The sequence below is a fragment of the Setaria italica genome, chromosome IV, assembly GCF_000263155.2.
Source record: "Setaria italica strain Yugu1 chromosome IV, Setaria_italica_v2.0, whole genome shotgun sequence".
Taxonomy (NCBI): Eukaryota; Viridiplantae; Streptophyta; class Magnoliopsida; order Poales; family Poaceae; genus Setaria; species Setaria italica.
In genome coordinates this window covers 30,537,849-30,557,905 of record NC_028453.1, presented here as the reverse complement: position 1 = coordinate 30,557,905, position 20,057 = coordinate 30,537,849, and the positions used below count along the sequence as shown (strand labels likewise).

General features: G+C 42.2%; 3 protein-coding genes and 1 pseudogene across 3 annotated transcripts; 1 reads left to right on the top strand and 3 right to left on the bottom strand.

Annotated features, from left to right (window-relative positions):
* Positions 1-60: 60 nt before the first annotated feature.
* LOC101781209 (cryptochrome DASH, chloroplastic/mitochondrial) lies at positions 61-3,581 on the bottom strand. The gene is made up of 12 exons (XM_004965588.2): positions 3,145-3,581; positions 2,810-2,949; positions 2,297-2,515; positions 2,079-2,219; positions 1,796-1,987; positions 1,673-1,719; positions 1,433-1,509; positions 1,192-1,267; positions 1,034-1,103; positions 818-941; positions 642-691; positions 61-405 (listed from the first exon to the last, which is right to left on the bottom strand). Exons 1-12 carry the CDS (start codon positions 3,548-3,550, stop codon positions 202-204), a joined length of 1,746 nt encoding a protein of 581 aa, XP_004965645.1. The 5' UTR covers positions 3,551-3,581; the 3' UTR covers positions 61-201.
* Positions 3,582-4,596: 1,015 nt separating this feature from the next.
* Positions 4,597-7,901, top strand: LOC101780807 (annotated as a pseudogene).
* Positions 7,902-8,071: 170 nt separating this feature from the next.
* Positions 8,072-12,850, bottom strand: LOC101780134. Its single transcript, XM_004965586.2, has 11 exons — positions 12,524-12,850; positions 11,354-11,844; positions 10,489-10,587; positions 10,232-10,332; positions 10,081-10,152; positions 9,854-9,944; positions 9,587-9,667; positions 9,173-9,229; positions 8,966-9,088; positions 8,838-8,876; positions 8,072-8,643 (listed from the first exon to the last, which is right to left on the bottom strand). The coding sequence occupies exons 2-11, from the start codon at positions 11,699-11,701 to the stop codon at positions 8,515-8,517; spliced, it is 1,140 nt and encodes a 379-aa protein (XP_004965643.1). The 5' UTR covers positions 11,702-11,844; positions 12,524-12,850; the 3' UTR covers positions 8,072-8,514.
* A 1,424-nt stretch (positions 12,851-14,274) lies between these two features.
* Positions 14,275-19,997, bottom strand: LOC101779730 (V-type proton ATPase catalytic subunit A-like). Its single transcript, XM_012845587.3, is given in 20 exon segments — positions 14,275-14,682; positions 14,789-14,877; positions 15,201-15,279; positions 15,363-15,460; positions 15,999-16,103; positions 16,489-16,575; positions 16,658-16,701; positions 16,704-16,851; positions 17,111-17,217; positions 17,344-17,539; positions 17,657-17,758; positions 17,906-17,977; positions 18,059-18,115; positions 18,218-18,319; positions 18,442-18,479; positions 18,585-18,696; positions 18,782-18,838; positions 18,925-18,980; positions 19,110-19,236; positions 19,796-19,997. Coding segments are annotated over 20 exon segments (1,863 nt in total). The 5' UTR covers positions 19,868-19,997; the 3' UTR covers positions 14,275-14,567.
* Positions 19,998-20,057: the final 60 nt, after the last annotated feature.

Genomic DNA, 20,057 nt, shown 5'->3' with positions numbered 1-20,057 from the left:
GCTGGAACTGCAAGTGGATGTTAGGCTTTCTGATCCTCTGTGCTAGTTGTGCTCACAAACTTCACAAAACACAGATGAATCCTTCAATGAACATTGCATAAGACCATAGAGAAATGCGTGTGTTTACTCTCCAATCAACTATGTAAATTTACTTCATTTCCTACTGATAGATGGTTCAATTTTGAATGAATCACGTGCCTCCTATTTTACTTGTCTTCTGTACATGTTGTTCGGCCTTCTCTGCCTGTTGAACTGATCTTTTTTCTGATTTCCACCATCGAACTTAAGTGGGATGATCTGCCTGATGTATGAAGCCCCTGGGAAGTTTCTTCTTTCCTTCGTAAGTGACTGGAGTTCTGGTAACCAGTATGCAACATACTCCCCTTCAGGATCATACGTTTTAGCCTGCAGAAGGATGTTCACACATGGTCACTGCCAGTTGAGGTATGACTAATATTGATACGATTATAAACAAGCATGTTGTAAAACCTACAATTGCATGCCAGTATGACAACATTTGCTAATTTGCTACCATGTTTGCTATGATTCTTTACAGTAGTCTGATTTTTTGGTTAAGAGTTCAGTCTGGTCAAAATTCGAATAAGTATTCAGATTTGTTAGTCTGGAGTATTGATGCTTACTTGCTTTGGGATACTGAAGTATCGATCTTCTCGTGGGTCATTGCCAACTCCTGTCAGAGTACAGCAATAAAATTTCAATCAGTTCCAGTTCAATATAATATGTTTCTTTGTTCATACTGTTCTATTCAGAATTTAGTAACATTGGGCACTAGTAAGTAGCAAAAGATAGGACCAACCTGCTCCATATGTCCAGTTACCATAATTTGAAGCTGGGTCATAATCCAATAAACATGTTTCAAACCATTCTGCTCCCATTCTCCAATCGATACCCATATCTCGGACAAGAAATGAGCAGACAATCTACAAATAGAACAATGGTAGAGATGAATAATTGGGAACTTGTGGCCTGCAGAATTAAGCCCTATGCAGTTGCTCCGGATGTTGAAATTTACCTGACGTCCACGGTTAGACATGAAACCGGTGGCTGAAAGCTCCCTCATGTTGGCATCAATAAGAGGGTACCTGGAAATTTGTTACCATGCCTGAATCAATAGGCATGATGAACATAGCTCCAGATGTTGAAAATCGAACACAGTGGATAATAGCGTACCCAGTTTTACCCTCTCTCCAAGATTCAAACAGCGCTTGGTCCTGACTCCACTTGGATGCTACTTTCCTTGGACCTCCTACAACAATAATTTGCATCAGGAATGCAGTATTCTACCTTTTATAATCCAAATGGAAAAATTTAACTTTCCAAATGAAATAGTTGTACATTCTTTTCATGATTCAAATTTGATATACTTTTATACAAAATCTATGGGCAAGAGAGACAACATCAGCTTTAGTACCTAGGTGAAAAATGGAGTTCCCATATTTTGCTGATAGAAATCTGAAGTAGTCTCTCCATATCAACTCAAACAAAACCCTGAAGCCATTGACATATCAGGAATATGTGCTATATGAATAAGAACGTGCCAGACAAACAAGTTCAGCACGAAACTAGAGTATAAACATCATAATTTGGATCTCATGGGCAGTTTAGCTGAAACTTGAGCCCGGTAGCAGTAAAATTTATAAGGCACACTAACCAGTATGTAGAATCATTTGCTACCCTTTGCTTCTCATATCTCTTCACCTGCATCATGAAAGGACACAAACATATCGCATTATTCAAAGCTAATGATCTCTGCAGTCAATCATGAACTCTTTACCTCTTCGCAAATATAACGTGGAGAAAGACTGCCAGAAGCAAGCCAAGGAGAGAATTTTGTGGAGTAATCTGGACCTAACATGCCATTCCTGGTCTCCTTGTAGACTTTCAACTGATCCTTCTTCCAGAAGTACTCATGGACCCTTCCAAGAGCTGCACTCTCTCCTCCTACGAAATGCATTCCCTTCTCAGACTGCAGAGAGGATCGGAGGAAACAGTACTGATCAAAATTAGAACTAGTTAAGCTTCTGACGAAAAGCACAACTGGCTGCAACTAAACCTGCCTTTGTGACACTCAGGCCTAGTGACTCCAGTGTTGGTATTGCCCCCCACCCACCAATCTCATCTAGGCCGGAAGTAGGGGGCGGTCCAAGCGACGGTGGCAACTTGCTGCAGTTCCTAACCGAGGACTTAGATTCAACAGCCTGGCGAAAAGCATCGCTTCAACATCAACCCATCACGCCTTTGAAAACAGCATAGAGTTTGCAAAGGAAGTTCCTACCTTTCTGAACTGCGTGTACACGTCTGGCAAGTTGCTCACGGTGAACGGGAGGTCATCGATATGATACAGTGTTGCTCCCCAGATCAGCTGCAACCTGGGGTTCATTGGTTTCTTCTGGCCAGGTGCTCCTCCTTGAGTAATCTGAACTTGCTCCAGGGCTTTGCGCACGAGGCGTTCGACGAGGAGCTCCTCGCTGCATGTTTCTTTATGAGCATAAACCTGTAGACAAACACCTCACTTATTCTTATGTTACTAGTGTTAGAGATATTGTAAACCTACTTGTATTAGAGATATAACCGAGGAACTATAATCGGTTTAAGCTCTAGATTGTAATCAAGTCAAACTCTTGTAATTTCTTTGCTATATAAACACGTAACCGTGGCGAGCCAAGATAGGCAACCACGTTCTCCAAAACTCTTACAACTAGCATGAGTCTACTACCCCAATATCCATAATTCAACATCGAGCTGTGCTAAAGTTAATCCAGTGACAGAATTATGCGGAGGGACCTACTGTGTGTGCACTGACAGCCTTTGCAATCGAAGGAAGGATCTCTTCAGGCTTGCCGTGCCGAACTAGTAAATCGAGACCCTTTTTCCTCAGATTCTGCTTCAAGTCTCCCAAACACTCTATCAAGAACTGTGCCCTCAATGCTGAATAGATGATCGAATTTCACCGGAAACACAAACAAATGAGCATAAATCAGCAAGATTTTCCAATCAGGAACTTCTTGCATTTGGCTCTACAAGAACAAGACTACAATGCCAAAGAAATCACCATACTCCCCATCGACCTCGAATCTCAAATGAAGCAGCGACCAAGAGAATGCAGAATTGATCCATCCTCACCTCCAGTCTTGGGGAACCCGAAGTAGTGGGTGGTCCCCTCGAGGACCCGAGGATCAACGCAGAACACCGGCAGGACCGCCTCGGACGCCGCCCACGCGCGCACCAGCACCTCGTTGTCGAGGACCCTGAGGTCGTTCCTGAACCACACGACGGCCACCCCAGCGCCGCCTCTCCTCAAGGTCGGCGACGTATGCCTCTGAAAGGCCTCGTCAGCCACCGCGCCGGCCTCGTCGGCGCCGAGGAAAGGCACCGGCACCGCCGCGCCGCGCACCGGCCGGGACGAGGAGCTTGAGGATGCGGCGCTCATGGCGAGGAAACGGAGGCCGGCTGGTGGATTGGGGTGGAGCAGGAATCGCGGGCAGAGAGGGGAGGAGGCGGAGGAGGAAGAAAGGAAGTGCAGAAGCATTTCTTGGACCCGGGATTTGAAAGTTTTGAGAAGTTAGGGGGCGGTTTGCGAAATGGAAGAGGGAAGGTGGAGGGAAGAGTGGGGGCTTGCGCCACGTGTCTCGATTTGAGTGGTGCTACGTGGTTGGGTGTGGACCTGTGGAAATAAGTCGTGGATTTTGTGGGCCAGGAAGGAGTTATGACTGGTGGGCCAGGGAAAGAGAGGTGGGCTGTGCTGTCATTAATGCTGGTATACAGTGGCAACATGGCATTTGCACATTGGCTTAGGGGTGTTTGGATATTTGAGCTAAATTTAATCCTTTTCACATTTCTTCGGATGCTAATTGGGATGATTAAATATGAGCTAATTATAAAACTAATTACACAGATGGAGGCTAATTCGTGAAACGAATAATAGATTCGATATGCAATTGGTTTTGTAATTAGTATTAATACTCTTAATTAGTATCTAAACATTCGATATAACAGGGATTAAACTTTTGTCCGTGGAACCAAACCGGACCTTGTATGTTGGCTCATGGCTCATTTTTTTTCATGCTGAAAAAGATTAGACTTGTGTTATTGTGTATTTGATGGAAATTGTAGCAAGCGTGATCACATCTGATATGCAGAGTTGTACTTTACCAAATACCCATTGTCCGATATTCATGTCCTGTGGTTGCACATGTACCTACATAAGACTAGCCATGATAGTTGAATGCCTACGTTTGGAGATCAAATAATTCCCTATTTGACATTAAGTGATATGACTACTTCCTTTCTTGGCCTTTAAAAATTTGAACTTCCTTTTTTACACTAGGTCCAAGTTTCATTCTAATATGACATTGCCGTCTTTTTTTATTGATAACGGTGTTAAGTGACATATAAAAAGACAATTTTGCCCCTGAGTTGGAATGTAACCGTACGTCACTGAATATTTTGCAAAATGAAAGTATACGAGGTCTAATGACTAAAGCATGAGTATTGCTAACGGTTCAGCAACTTAATGAGCAAGGTAATCCTGGATTAACCTATACTAATAGCACACAACAGCAGAATACTCTTCGGTCTTCCCTTGGAATTAATTCTGGTCACATGTCAGACCTACACTAGTCATACAAATCAACACTGCAAGTTACAGCAGCTCAATTACGTACAGAGAATCAGACATCAACAGATTCAATTATGCAAGTTTACGCCAAACAATGGCATGCACGCACGCTTGAGGATCAGAAGAGTTCAGAACTGGCAGCAGCACAGAGCTACAGGCTGTTCGTCAGCGACGGCAACGGGACGCCCATCGGGTTTCTCCACGATCAGGTTCTGCAGCTCTGAGCAGTACCCCGCAGCAGCAGCCGCCCGTCCGCCCATCTTCGTTATGCGTGCATCCCATCGTGCCCCGCCACAGGTACCGCCATGGCGCCATCAGCGCACCTGACGCCCGCCGCGCTCCGTGCGTGGAAGTCGATCTCGCCCGCCGCCCGCTGTCACCTAACCCGTCCGCGTCGCAGCGCGGGCCTGACCTCCCCGGCGAGGCGTGGCTATCCTCGCCCTCGAGAGCTCACGCGCCGCCGCTATTGACCGATTGGATTTGGCTCGGTGGTTGAGGGTACTTTGGTACACTGAATCAGGCCTTGTCACAGAAGAACCTAACGGAATGGACGGTAGTGTCAAATTGGGAACGAAAGTTAAATTTAGTGTCAAATAAAGAAGTTCAAACTTTCAAGGAAGCAATCATTTTACCGATGTCAAATAAGAAATTTTCTCTTTGGAGATATTGGTGATGTTCTGATTGTTTCGATCATTCTAGCAAAGTAGCGTCTCAGCATGGATGAAGCTGCAGTTCAAGCACTGGAAGAAAGTCTTGCAGTAGTAGAGAAACATGGGAGGAGAGCACTGGAGTTACTATCACTGATCGTCTGATCCCCATCAGATTCAGATACTACCCTTCCAGTATGATTCTCTCATTGTTATCTTGAATTGAAAGCTACAGTTTTCAATAAGGTTCATATGTATTGCTAATGTTATGCCAGTGGGTCATTAATGAGGTTTTAAGGAGCATATGGCATGCCTTTTGATAGGTCTTATTGGACTCTTTAGGTATTGTGGTTCTTCCTCATGCTCGTTTCCCTGTTAAAATGGGGTACATCATTGGCTAGCTCTGATATTGAAGCATCTTGTATTCTGCAGAGGAGGAACATGAGAACCGCGGGCAACCGCCGCCGAAGGAGCCGCGCTCCAGCGGGTGGCGCCGCAGCCTTTGCCGGAAACGATGATGGCGAGGAGCAACACCTCAACCCCTTCCTCGACGCAGCTCCATCCGCCTCCTCGAGGGTCCAGTTCAGGTGAGTGCTTTGCTTGCAGTTGCTCTGCAGACTGCATGAACAAGTGTGGCCCGCCTGCTTGATAAGTCCTGCGGCGGTGAGTGTAGGAATGTGGCGTCCCGTGCGCGGTGGGTGGAGGAGGCTGGCGTTGCAGAGGTTGTGGAGAGCAAGGGCAAGCTGTGGCTGACCACTGGCGTCACTCGGGGTGCCAAGCTGTGCTACAACGTCGAGGAGATCGGGTATGCCGCCTGTTCGATGAAATGCCGTAGCTGTGCAGCTTATGCCAGACTCCTCGTGGTATTTAATTGTACTGGTCCTCTTTAGGCAGGGTGTGCTGTGCGTCAGCAGACTAGCATAAATTCTTCTCTTCTTGAACCTCTGAGCCGTTTGTGAATAGATTATATTCATGAATTTCATGTCAGTGATTTCCTTTTCGAGTACTTGAGTTTTCTAGTGAAGGCTTGTTTGTTGTCTGATGAAACCATGCAGGTTCTTGGTTGAAAGAGGCATCTTGAATCTTCTTAATGACAAGGATGAAACGATAGGAATAGAAGGCATCTATGAAAATATTGCTGGGGGGAATAGGGATGCTCCTGGGACGCCTTCCAAGCTTATAAGCACTTGAAATTGCTTGGTTATATTGTTGGACGATATGGTGTTCCCTGGACAATAAAGAATAGTGGTAGTTGTGACATCATTGTTCCTCCCACTAGCGTGGTTCACAATGATAAGAGCTTCAATAGATTCGATGACACCTGCAGTGACATAACCAAGTTGCTGAAGGAAATGCATATCGATGGGATATCTCCATCCTTTCAAGTGTATTTGCCAAACAGCAAGTTTAAAAAAATCATCCCCAGGGGTCCCTAGTTTCCTCTTATGTGTGTTAAGGTAATGTTCCTTTTATTCAGCCTACTACAGTTTCATCCTCCAATAGCTCATCTTCTATTGGTCTTCCAGTATTTTTGTGTAGATATAGGGTCCATCTTCATTTAGACTGTACTTGAATTACTGAACAATATTTCTGTAAGCATGAAACAATTTTGTCCTCCCCCCCCCCCCCCCCCCCCCTGTGGCTCTTTCGATATGTATGATTTTAACACATGGAACAAGTTTCATGGAGACCAAGGGAGTCTCTGGCATGCACATTAATTGATTTACTGCTCGTGTATTTAGTCGCAATTATTACCCATCTGTTAGCTATGGAGCAAAGAAACGAATAGCTCATTCTCAAAACTGATTGAATATTTATAATGTCTAAGCGGATTCTCAGTTAATTGGATTCTGTCTTGCCAAGTTGCTATCAAGTTGCAGATGTACATCCTCCTTGTGACTGTTTTATTGCAATTTGTGACATTTTCTTTCCATTCTCACCAACTTTTATCCTGAAGGTAGAAAAATAGCTGATTCTGAGCATGGAGTAGGCTAGGAGTTTGTGCAAAATTATAGAGTGCAGATAGACTATTATGGAAGTAAAAGGAAAAAAAGAGAGGGTTCAAGATGACTTTGGTGATAGCATATGAATAAAATGAATAACATTATAGGGTTGCTCTTATATACTCTGTTGATCCATGTTTGTATGAGACTATCATAACTTTGACATTATAAGTCCTAAAAGAAAGATATTGACATTGTTTTTCAATTCGGTACAGGAATAAGCCCCCCTCAAGGGTTGAATTAGAAACTGTGGAATACAATTTTGGGGGTATTCCTCTGAAATATTGCCATGTGGATAATGGGCGGGCCAGCTTTGTTTCCTTGGACAAAGTTGCTCTTCCAAGCTTACCCTGATGGGTAGTAGGCACATTTGCTAGCGCTCCTTGTTGTCACCGATCTTGTAATGTACATAGAAACAGCAGGATCTTTATTCTATGAGATCTTTGCCTCAGCAATTATTCTTCTTGTTTGAAGCATGGTTAATTTTGCTTTTCTTTTGTTAGATTACTGGCTGCCTGGTAGCACATGAGATGTTCCATCTTGAGCTGAATGGGTCTTGTTGAGACACTGATTTATGTATACTGTGAATTCTGGAAACCAGAATTTTTTGCACGTGTCATCACAAAAAAGATTGCTTTTGTATGTGATTAATAATTAGCACTTGTACAACTCCAGAGTCATATGCTTTAGAACCAATCTGTCTTTTTTTTTATTTCAGAATTCATAAGCAGCAGGGGCAATGTGCCTTTTTTGTCTCATATTAATCACGATAATAGGGATAATGCACTCAATCCATAGTGATAGATTAACCTTTTGTTAACAAAAACAAATTTAAAATTATAAAGTTATGTGGTAATTCCCTAGCTATCACTGTGTCTACAAAGAATGGATCATATAATGACAGTATGACAAAAATCTCTTCTCCAAGAGACAGGAACGAATGAGGGAGGGGAAAACTAATAGAAACGTACATAGAACACAATAAATTACTATGAGGGCAGTGTCATTCTATAAACATTGCTGTGGCCCTTCCCTGAAACTTAGAACACAATAAATTACTATGAGCTTCCAAGCCGTCACAGTTGTTGCCATGGTAATCTGTGTCTTTGGGCCCAGATCCTTGTTAAGAAGTATGGGCCTCCCAATTTACATAAACATGGAAAAACCTTGTGGAACTTGAGGCTTCAATCAGACCATATGCCCAAGGCAATGAATTAGGTTGGACTTAAACAGATGTATAACTGGTGAATAGCTTCAGTAGGTTGTCAAGTGCTTCAGGATTGAACTTCCTAGCGAAAAGATAACATGGTCTCTTTGATCCATTCCACAAACATGGCTTCTGCATCACAAGTTTCTGCAATAGAAAAAAAAAATAGCACATCGGCATTCAATTATTGTTAAGATGCATTGAAGCTGGAACTTTCATTGTTTCATGGATGCTAAATACAACTCAGAGTTGGCTTATAATCCATGATGAAGTTCATGAACAATTTATTTATTGTTCATCAAAACTCAAAAATAATAATGGCTATAAATTGTTGTGCTTACCTTGTCATCACTTGTTACATGGAAGTTCTCATCAATTGCCTGTGCAACAGTAATGCACATCAGAGTATGAACGTTAGTATCTATCAGGAGCTAGATGAGAAAAACTCATACAGCTTGGAAGAACATACCGTTATATTCTTTAAGAGATCATAGGTGACATCTGCAGCGCTATATGACCTTGGATGCCATTTTCCCTCAGACCAATCCACATGTGTAATTGACCAATTAGAGATTCCACCAGGGTCTACCATCTGAAGTTATGGACATGAATTAAGAAAGTAACCTAAAGGAAAAAAAAAAGCTAAATGTCACTTCTATAGATAGTGAATACTGACATTGAACAGGGTTGGCAAATAATGCTCATCTGCAATACAGTTGCGCCCCTCTGCTGGCTGCAGATTACAGGACAAAGGTAATTCCATTAGCAAAAAATATTAGTTAGAAAAATATTTTTGAAACAGAAAAAGGTGAAAATAATGACAATTGGTTCAGACTTGAGAAATGGTGACTCGAATGTATGGACCCTTTTAGATTGTTATGAGGAACTTTGCAACGAACTTATCCAAACAGAGTTTTTAGAGTTAGTTTCCAAATTTCTTACTAACACTAAAACAACACTGGACTTCATATTGAAAAATACATATTGTAAATTAAGTTATGCTTGTACTGTATGCATGTTTTCCACCTTAATACTTGGTATCTAGTTTCGTTCTATTAACTAAAGATAATTACTCCATAAATAAATATACCTTGCAATATAGCTTGAACTTTTTGTAGTACAGGCTGTCCGCCAGAATCATTAAAGCGTGTCTCCGTGTAACTGCAAACCACTACAACAAGAACCGCAATTTACACAAGAAAGCATTTAAGATTAGATTTCGGTAGTCAAACAAATTCTAAACATGTCAGCTTTATGACATGTAAATCTTTTGACAAATGATGTACAACTAAATGAATGAATTTGGTAGCAGCAAGTATTCTATATCCTAACAAACTAGTACAGAAAATAACTATACCTGGGCACCCTTTCTAAAGTCCCTCTCGTTGATTTCAGGAAACATCTCAATAGAATACCTTCCACTGCCATGTGGACCTGGATCCTTGAAACTTAAAAATTGAAAACAAAGGCAGACAAAAATCAAAGTGAGTGGATATATGAACATCTTCAAAAGATAAAAACAAAAGTTAAAAAAAGTTCTCATATGATATTTTTCAAATTGAATATAAGTTCCAGTGTTCTTACCAATCAACGAAGCTAACATTCGTTCCCATCAGGTAATTATACACATAATCAAACGAATGCAGCGGAACACAGCTGTAATATAAAGCAAAGATGGCTCAATTATAAAGAACAAAAAAATAAAAAAGGCAATCCCCATAATCAGAGACTGAACCTGTCAGAGAGCAAGACAAAAAATTGATTATCAACATCTTCCAGAGCATTCGCTAGTAATCTCTTCTCAGCATCAACCATTGAAATCAATCCCCATACTACCTGCATAATAAATACATACTATGCTCAAATTTAACAACCACAAAACTATAACATAAAGCAGTACCATAGTCCATTAGCAGAGAAGAATCCAACTAAAGATACTCATGGACAAGGACAAGAACCCTTAAATTTGCAAACAAAAATAAAAATATTTACCGCGTCACTGTGAATATCCCGACCAGCAAACAAAGAACTAGTATGAACAGGCTTTTCACGTGATGCGTGCACATAGATGGAGTACCTTCCCTCATGTCCCTGTTTAGAGAAGTCAAGAATGATTCAATTTCTATAAAGCTCAAATAAATTATATAAGAGATATGAATTACCACTACAGACTAGTACTTAGTAGCAATAAAATATTACCGGCTTGGCACCTACAAGGCGAAAACATGCTTAACCTATTTATACAGATAAAATAAATGGATTCTTCAACACTAGTACACTACAATGCTCAAAGATGCATGAGAATCCTATGCTATCAGCATAAGCATAAAAAAAATAAACCTGAGCAACATCTATCATTTTAGAGTGCTACTTGTAGCACGACTGGCCAGTTTTACTGGGGAAATCAACATATTGGCAAAATTCATATACTCATATTTGGATCAAAGGCATTTGGCCCTACTTTCTACAGAAAGCAAGCATATGTCTGCTGAGGACACCAACTTTACACAGACAAGCTCAAGATTCAGCATAGCTGCCTAAAGCAGACACCATGGTGGTTCAACTCTACTGCTAATCTGTACCTCCTCTCCAGAAAAACAAACAAAAGCGTTCATGTGGAATCAATATATCAACAGTACCGCAGTCTATACTCATATTTTGATAATACACATTAAAAAACAAGTAAATAAGCCAGTAAGCCACTAAATTGTTTCTATGGGACCAACCAGGGTGTCTATGTATCTACATTTGAAAGGTTTATGAATTATGATGCCTTCCATTTAAAGGAAGCACAAAGATCCTTGAAAGAATTATACTCCTGAAGTGGCACAAAGACAATGAGTACATTTGGACCAACCTGTAAAAACTTCTCCCACAATTTCTCGAAGGGCAATGAACCAGGTGTCAGGAACATAAGGGCGATCTTTGGATTTTTTGACACAGGCATGGGCATTGAAAGAATATCTCTAATAACTACAGATGAAATAATCTCCTCATCAGTCCGCTCCCGTCGGCCCATTGAAGGGAGCCAATCCTTGAAAGAAGGTGTACATACACTTGAAGCAAAGAGGTAGCACTTAGAGTAGCGCCGGGGTGGGAAGACATAAGCCCCAATCAACACGAGACAAACCATAGACAAGAGCACGATTATCCACATGGGCTTCTTGGCTGCAGCCCGATGACGCTGAGGCATCATGACAGTCATATCCTTGCCACCCCACTATACGCTTGTGAAACTTCTATCTCCTCTCCATCTTCAGATCGTCTAAAGCTCTTTTGTCCCAATCAAACACCGGTAATTCAGCAGCTACTACAGGGGCTGATGAATTTTCAGGAGAAGGTTCTTTCCTGCAGTTGCAATACACGACAAGCACAGCATTAACACATTAATCCATCCAAATGATTCGGAAACAACCAAGAATGCTTTTTATTGTGACATATTCAAGTCAGTCGCCAAGATTTGCCCCTATATTTCTACAAACAAGCACTCCATCCCAGTAACCTGATGGTTGTTCTAGTACAATTTCCAATGCACTAACTAGTACGGATTTAGTCGTGATCTGTTCTGAAATTGCGGTGCAAGCTACTAAGACTGAATCCAAAAGCCCTGAAAGATGCAGGCTTTCCAAATTGGTCGAGCAATTCAGCAATTGTGTCGAGGTAGGTGAACCACAAAGTCCAAATCAGGAGATTTACACAAAAAGACAGCGGGCGAGTCCACGGCGGCGGCCGGCGAAAAGTCAAGCTCTGACCAAACCAAACCACCGCATCCCAATCGCATTACCGGGTCGATCCAGTCAGGGCCCAGGCGCCACCCAAACCAACCAAAGCAAGCCAAATCACAGCGCCAGCACCTGAATCCGCTCGTAAATTCACGTAAAAACCGAAGCTTTACGCCCAGAACGGCAAGGCGAAATGCCAAACAGCACGGAAGCCGCCATCTTTCCAGCAACGGAGCCCAATGCCGGGAGCGGTCGGGAGCATGGCAACAGGTGGAAACGCAGCACGAATGGCAGAGAATCGGTACCTGATTGGAGAGAGCGAAGACACGAGCGCCGCTCGGGGGTCCACCGCGCCGGGAGCTCGCTGCCTCCGGCCGCCGGGGATCTGGAGCCTGCGGAGATCGATCGGATTTGGAGGCGCCGGCGGAGGCGGAGTGGAGGCGACCGAGGCCACGAGGGAGTTGGTATAAAGAAAAAGGATTAAGTAAGATAGAATTGGCACTAGTTGTTATGCTCAATGGGTTTGGTTGGGTTCGAGGTGGAAGGTGGCTGGCTCTTGCTGCTTGCTGGTGATGGGTTTCCAATTGGAGGCTGGGCAAGTGGGCAGGAAGAAGAGAGGAGGGGGAAGCATGGGGGTTGGGAAAATTTGGATTAAGTAACGCTTGGGCGTGCATTTTTGCGCCTGGGGCCCTGTAAACTTTCTCTTTTTTTGAGCTCCCACTGGGATTAGAATTTTTTTTTTAGCGTGACCCGCTGGGATTAGAATTATCCTTCTGATGTGGTTCAGGGCTTCCAGATTTGAGATTGTTTATGCAACCATTCCATTTCTATCCTTCTATAGTTCTATTGAATCCCGAGACATGTCGTACAACAAGTATTCCACTGTAAACATCATGATGAATATTCAGACGATGAGAAAAGTTTACATGTCCCGGAGTTGCCGACGGGGCAGGGGTGCGAATTTAATTTAATGTTTTTCATGCGTATTTGCGAATATTTCACGGTTGAAATCGGTAAAGAAGTTTTTCTCTCTGTCCAAGATATCCATATATTTGTGCAATCATAGGATAAGACGGACTCTGTGGGAGGCTTGAAATTCCAATTTTGTTTTGAGTTTGTTCAAGATATATTTTTTTAAAAAAAGGAGTTGTTCCAGATAATTTGAGGATAACATTATCGTCCTATGACAATCTAATGTTTTCGCCTTATTCCAAAAGGAATGTTATCCTCAAACTGTACTTGAAAACTTTTCCCGGGGGTTTGAAAGAGGGATTACCTTTGCTTGAATACTCGTCTTTGCTGGTAGCTTGGGTACAAAAGCAAGTACACGTCCATGTCCATGTGAATACAAAGAATCGCAGACAAATGGAGAATATTCGCACGACGCCAATGGAAGAACCTTTGACCATCATCAGGGAAAGGAGGAAAAGAGCCCTGGATCTACCTAGTAGCAAGAACAATTTGTAAATGCAAAAAAAAACTAACAAAAACATTCTCACTGCTCACCTATGACCTGTGGATCTGCAGAGCATCCGGGCCCCTAACAGAAAACGAAACTTGCGAGCACGCATCCGGGGAAGGGGAGATGTGCTAGGGACAAAATTAGGTGGGTTGGCCATGTCCATGCCGGTGGGCGGCAGGGCGTTGCGTTGCTGCTTCCATTCCGTCTCTGCCCTCGGAGACTTCCAAGGGGATGCCATGCATCGGCGTGCTTCCAAAAAGTCCCAGCTGATGATGCGGCAGAGATCCCCTTGTCTGGTATACGATTTCTGTACGTGTACGATCTACCCCATCCCAGGGATTCCTTGTCGAAATCCATCGTGTGAGACAGTGAATCGGATGAGGTTAAACACATTTTTACTGTCGTCCAGTTCTACAGGAGAATCGAATTAGCCACTGGGGAAAAAAGGAGAATCAATTAAGGTAACCATTTTTAACAGAGTTTACAGCCAAGTGCGAAACGGCCTTTTGATAGTCAGAAAAATGAATTTCTCTTTACCTTCCTTTTTACTGGACATCCGAAATGAACCGAACGGAAACTTGCAAAATCGACACGTATAGGTCAAAGTTCACGAACAAAGCATATGTACTGATGTTCAAGCGTAGGGGCATCGTGCTTATTCAACTATGAACATGCGCACCAGTGCCTTACAATAAATAATGGTACATCAAAACAGTGCGCCCATCCAGCACCGAAGAGCAAACAAGGAAATTAACAAAATGACAGCGTTGGTAGGGGGAAATCTGATACGTAATTTACATCTACAACCTCAGGCTCGGCAAAACAAACTGCTCCCAGAACCTTCCGGAGCATTTGTGGTCTTATTGCTTCTGCGGCATGTACAATATTCACCGTGCTTCGTCTTCTAGGTTGCGGAATCCGGCGGTAAGGTCATCATACAATTTCTTGAATTTTGCGACTAGGGCGTCTTCACCTTCTGCAGGATCCTCGAATTTCTGGGAACTGTCATACAGTGGGATAATGTTTAGCAGCTAAACTACCAATATATCATTGAGGGGGGAAATACAATGATCACTAAGTATCATTTTGAGTGCAATTGATGACTTACACTAGGCGGTAGAAAAGGTCACCAAGACGATGCTTTATAACACTGTAGGTTATCTTTTGTCCATCAGCACTAGCTGCTCGTTCCACAGCCTGCAAAGATCATAAATTAAGGGGACTTCAATTTTGTTCTCTTTCAGGCATGAAGAATTTGAATAACTATCTTCGCATATCAATGCCAGTAGACAAAAAGTCCCAGTACATGCAAGTTATTGTATTGTGTAAACATTAAGTTATCAACCATTTCTGTCACGGGCCCATGGATGTTATGAAGCAATATCAATCACTGAAGGCTAAAATGGCAGCCTTTCCAGTTTCACTGAGAAAACTCACATCCTTTAAAGATGACCAAACATTTAATATGGAGTAATATAAGACTGAAGCCTGAAGGACTGAATAATAGTAAGTGGATTTACCTGGTTCGCTAATGTGTTGAAGTGAATAATGTTGCGCATCATCCAAACAGATTTGTAGAATGGGCAATACTTGTCATATCTATTTTGATAAGTGGAACCATGGTCAGAATGCATTCACAGACAGGAAACCCATACAGATCAATTTACTAGAGTAGCACTCACGGTGTAAATGCATTCTGTGCCAAGTAATCTTCCCTAAGGAGCTTTGCTGTCTCCAGAGTAATCTTGTCAGTTTCTGCCAGCGCATCTTTGCCAACAAGCTGTTTGATGAAAACATTAGTCCAACTGAACTCAGCAGTTGCAATATACAAAAGACACAAGTCACAATTCAACATTAACATGAAACCTTTCATAACTTCCAGTAAAGTACCACGCAAATCAATTGACTTATTCAGATTCTATTTGAACAGAAAAAAAAGGAAAGTCTCCGGAAAAGGAACAAGGTAAACAAAAGCACTTGTTCAAGTATAGCATCAATGACAATTTTACTGTTCCAGAAATTCCTCACGAATTCCAAAAATCACTGAACTGGAAAGTAACAGTGTGATGGGAAATACCATGCAAAGATCAGGCGCTAGAAAATAGAATCACAAAGATACTAAATTGGAAAATAACATCCAATTCAATTCTGTCCTGAGTCCTGACATGCGCCTATACACCCACACTTCACCCTCATCGGATTCAGACAATCCGTAGGATTGTATTTGCCAATTTATACATTATTGCACAAAAAAGATATAACAATAAAATCTCAGAATGGGATATTTGTCAACTGATGCACATGGAGAAAAATGATACCTGGACAATTTCATTTAGATCATCCTCTCTCTGTAGCACTTCACGTGCTTTTGTCCTAATATCAATGAAGTCTGGATCAAACTTTTCGTAGAAGGATTCCAGAGCCTTCAGTGCAGAAGAAAGTAAGTCAGTGTAACATATAAATATCAAAGGAACCAATACCTTTCACCATTTACTCTTGCCTATTTCGGTATATATGTTCGAGTAGTCAATACTTAGGCACTACTTCAAATTGCAAAGGTTTCAAATGCTAATTCACATTATCAATATTTATTAATACAATGCAACTCAAGTGAACCTAATTAACCATTTGTGTGACTTCAGGTAACTCATAAAGAATATAATTAGAAATCATAAGGAACTCATGTTCTATAGAGAGTAGGGCAGAGACAATGTTCTCAATATGTTTCTTCTAGTCATGTTTGTGCTTTATTGTAGAGAATTCAGAGGAGTGTAATTGGGTTGATATCCAAGGCAGGTAAGGAATAACCTTGGAGTATTTTGAATACGAAATGAGCCAATTCACAGATGGGAAATGCTTTCTTTGAGCTAGTTTCTTATCCAATCCCCAGAAGACCTGCAATCAAGAGCAATCAACAATAATATCTAAGGAATGAAGGGGTTGTAAGTAGGTCGTAGTAGTTGAGCAGTTTTCTTACCTGCACAATACTAAGGGTTGCAGAGGTAACAGGATCTGAGAATCACCACCAGGAGGAGAGACAGCACCAACAATTGTGACACTGCCAGTCCGATCTGGACTGCCAAGACATTTGACCTTCCCGGCACGTTCATAAAATGAGGCCAAACGTGCAGCCAAATACGCAGGGTAACCACTATCTGCAGGCATTTCAGCCTGGAGCACATAGATCACACTATTAGAAACGGAAAATCACAATACTATGCAGTAAAGAATCAAGTAAAACATCATCATCAACCATAATCTGGATCAAGACAACGGAGAAGAAATGAAAACCCAGTGGTGAATCATGCTGTCCGTAAACTTACTAATGCATTAAGCCATTCTGACGTGATTTCCAATACAGCGGACCATGCTATACACTATACAGAGAACAAAACGGAAATGATAACTGGGAGGAATAAAAGCATCATACCAAACGTCCTGAAATTTCACGCAATGCTTCAGCCCACCGGGAAGTGGAATCAGCCATCATACTGACATTATAGCCCATATCACGGAAGTATTCAGCAATCGTAATTCCTGGGGACAAGGATAAAAACGCATATCATTGTTTGTTAATAAAGAAAACATCGATCGACTCCTTTTAGCATGTTAGCAGAACTGATGCCTATACAAGTGGAATGAAACATAAGTGTATCAGTTTACCTGTATAAATGGATGCTTCACGAGCAGCAACAGGCATGTTGGAGGTGTTAGCCACAAGAGTCGTTCTTTTCATGACTGATTCTTCACGTCCATCGTCCAATGTCATTGTCAATTGAGGGAAGTCCATAAGGACCTCAGCCATCTCATTCCCTCTTTCCCCACAGCCCACGTAAACCACAGCTTCTGAATTGGAATACTGTGTGAAGAAATTTGGGTCAGCAAAAGGAGTGGGTTCAGGACACTTAAAAGGCTAGCGTATACAATAGGGAAAAAAACTGGCAGCTATGAAACAGAAGTAGAATAGCAGCAATACCTTTGAAAGTGCCTGACTAATGACAGTTTTTCCACAACCAAATGCTCCAGGAATAGCACATGTCCCTCCAAGCACTGAGGGAAACAATGCATCGAGCACACGCTGAAACCAATTCACAGTACATGTGAGATATACAAAGATTCAATAGAGCAGAGCAGGAAAAGATATCCTTTTTGTGTTTATAGCATGCAGCAATAACCAATAAATCTTGACACAAACACAAGGCCTTGGGTAGCTAGCTCCAAATACCTGTCCTGTTAATAGAGGTGTATCAGCAGCAACTTTTGATGCAACAGGCCTTGGTGATCGCACAGGCCATGTCTGAGGAGCACAAACATGATGATTATTTGGACATTCATAACTTTGGTAAGTTCACACTTAGTAAAGTCATGATGCTTTTACCTGGAGCATAGTAAATTGCTTTTTTATCCCTTGAAATTCCAGTTCCAGTACAGTATCCTGCATTTATATCAATAGTGAAAAGGTGATCAAGTAAACTTGAGCAAAATGAACAGGAAATGAAGCAAAGAAGCAGTAGGTCTTTCCGTAATATCTACTAACCTGTAAACTGTATTGACCAGAAGGGGCAATGTAGCTTATTTTTCCCATAGAACCAGGAGGAAGGGCAACATGGTGTTGCATCAGTGTGTTCTCAAATACAGTCTGCAAGATAGTCACCAACACTAAATTTAGCATGTTAACAGCAGGTGTCAATGGATGGAACAATCAGAAACCTTCAGTAAGATAATAAATGAAAAAGAAAAACTGTTATTTTTGTAACTCACAGCATATAGATCTCCACCCGTGATGGCATCTCCAACGCCTGAAACAAGTGACTAAAATTAGTTCCCTTTCTGTACAGAATTAAACTTGAAAAGAGATATCAAACACCACACTTAGTTTTATATATAATATTAACACATGTTACCTAGCTTCTTTGGCTGAAATTCCCACAGCTGATCTTTGTCCAGGGCAGGGACTGATACACCACGTGGTATGTACACATCGCCAGATTTGATTGCAATGGTTTTTAGAGGGCGCTGCAGCAGGATGATAGGACCATATCATCAGAATACAGGTGCCTAAGTTGACCCCACTAAATGAGTGTTCGTTACATTTATTTACCTGAATTCCGTCAAAAATGTTGCCAAGAATGCCAGGCCCTAATTCAACTGAGAGAGGCTGCATGAAAAATGCCATCATACATTTATAAGGAAGTAAAATAAGAAACCTACACAAATGCACACAGAAATCGACAGAAACAATACCTTTCTTGTTCTCAACACTGGGTCATTTACCATCAGCCCAGCTGTTTCCTCATAAACTGCAAAACAGTTGCATATCTTTTATGTAAGTTACGTAGTAAATTTGCTTAGGGTTAAAAATTCAACATATTTTTTTCAGACCATATAATCAACATGACTCTGTGGATTGGAACTGCACTGTACAATACCTTGAATCGTAGCTGAGTCGCCCTCAAGACGAATAATTTCCCCGATGAGGTTGTCATGACCAACACGAACAAGTTCATACATGGCAGCACCACCCATTCCATCAGCCACAACCACAGGTCCAGAGACCTAGAAGAAGTCACGAGATACAAGGACATCATAAGAGACTGCAGTGCAGAGTAATGATGGAAAGTATAGTCTAAATCGACTAAATCCCAACTATAATTGCTAGGTTGAAATCCACACACTGAAGCACAATTTTATGATCCCAATTACACGATCAAACTATAGTTTCCTTCATAGGCTAACTGAGAACACACTGCAGCAACCAACACTCAACATGCCAGTGATCCACAGTTCCACACCGATGAACAGCACCGTGCAATCCAAACACCGCCAGAACCATAAATTCGACCGCCAATTCAACAAATCCCCTGCAAATTCAACTTGACTCGAATATCCCTGGAATCACAGCAAAGCTGCATGACAACTGCGGGCAGCACATTCCTGCACTCAGATACCCAATGATCGGGACAACACTCAAACCCACAGGCAGGAACGCTAATGTCCCGTGATCCAGAGACACGATCTGATAGGCTATCGCACCCGGACAGGAGATACCTGCGAGGCGAGCGGTACGGTCCAGTGATCCGGCAGCAGGGGGAGGAAGGGGTGCAGGAGGGCGAACCTTGCGGACGTATCCATACTCGCTCTCCTTCTCGCTGTCCTCGAAGGTCGTGATGCGCTCACCGAACGCCATGGTCGCCGCCGGCTAAGGGTCGTCGGCCGGCGTCGGATCGTGCGGGAGAGGGAGAGAACGGTCGCGCTCGATCTAGGCTGGACTGTGTGGGGGAGCGATAGAGCAGGGGGCCACGATTGCAGACCGGATTTTTTTTTTCCCTCCTTTTCTTTTCCGAGTTAAAATTGAAATTGGCGCATTATTGTTTTCT

Coding starts and splice junctions, on each gene's coding strand:
- LOC101781209 (XM_004965588.2), bottom strand. CDS start 3,550: ATGCTTCTGCACTTCCTTTCTTCCTCCTCCGCCTCCTCCCCTCTCTGC. Junction 2,220..2,296: donor TGTACACGCAGTTCAGAAAG/GTAGGAACTTCC, acceptor GCTTTTCGCCAG/GCTGTTGAATCTAAGTCCTC. Junction 1,268..1,432: donor GAACTCCATTTTTCACCTAG/GTACTAAAGCTG, acceptor TTATTGTTGTAG/GAGGTCCAAGGAAAGTAGCA.
- LOC101780134 (XM_004965586.2), bottom strand. CDS start 11,701: ATGACTGTCATGATGCCTCAGCGTCATCGGGCTGCAGCCAAGAAGCCC. Junction 10,588..11,353: donor TGTGGGAGAAGTTTTTACAG/GTTGGTCCAAAT, acceptor TTCTCTAAACAG/GGACATGAGGGAAGGTACTC. Junction 9,230..9,586: donor AGTTCAAGCTATATTGCAAG/GTATATTTATTT, acceptor TGTAATCTGCAG/CCAGCAGAGGGGCGCAACTG.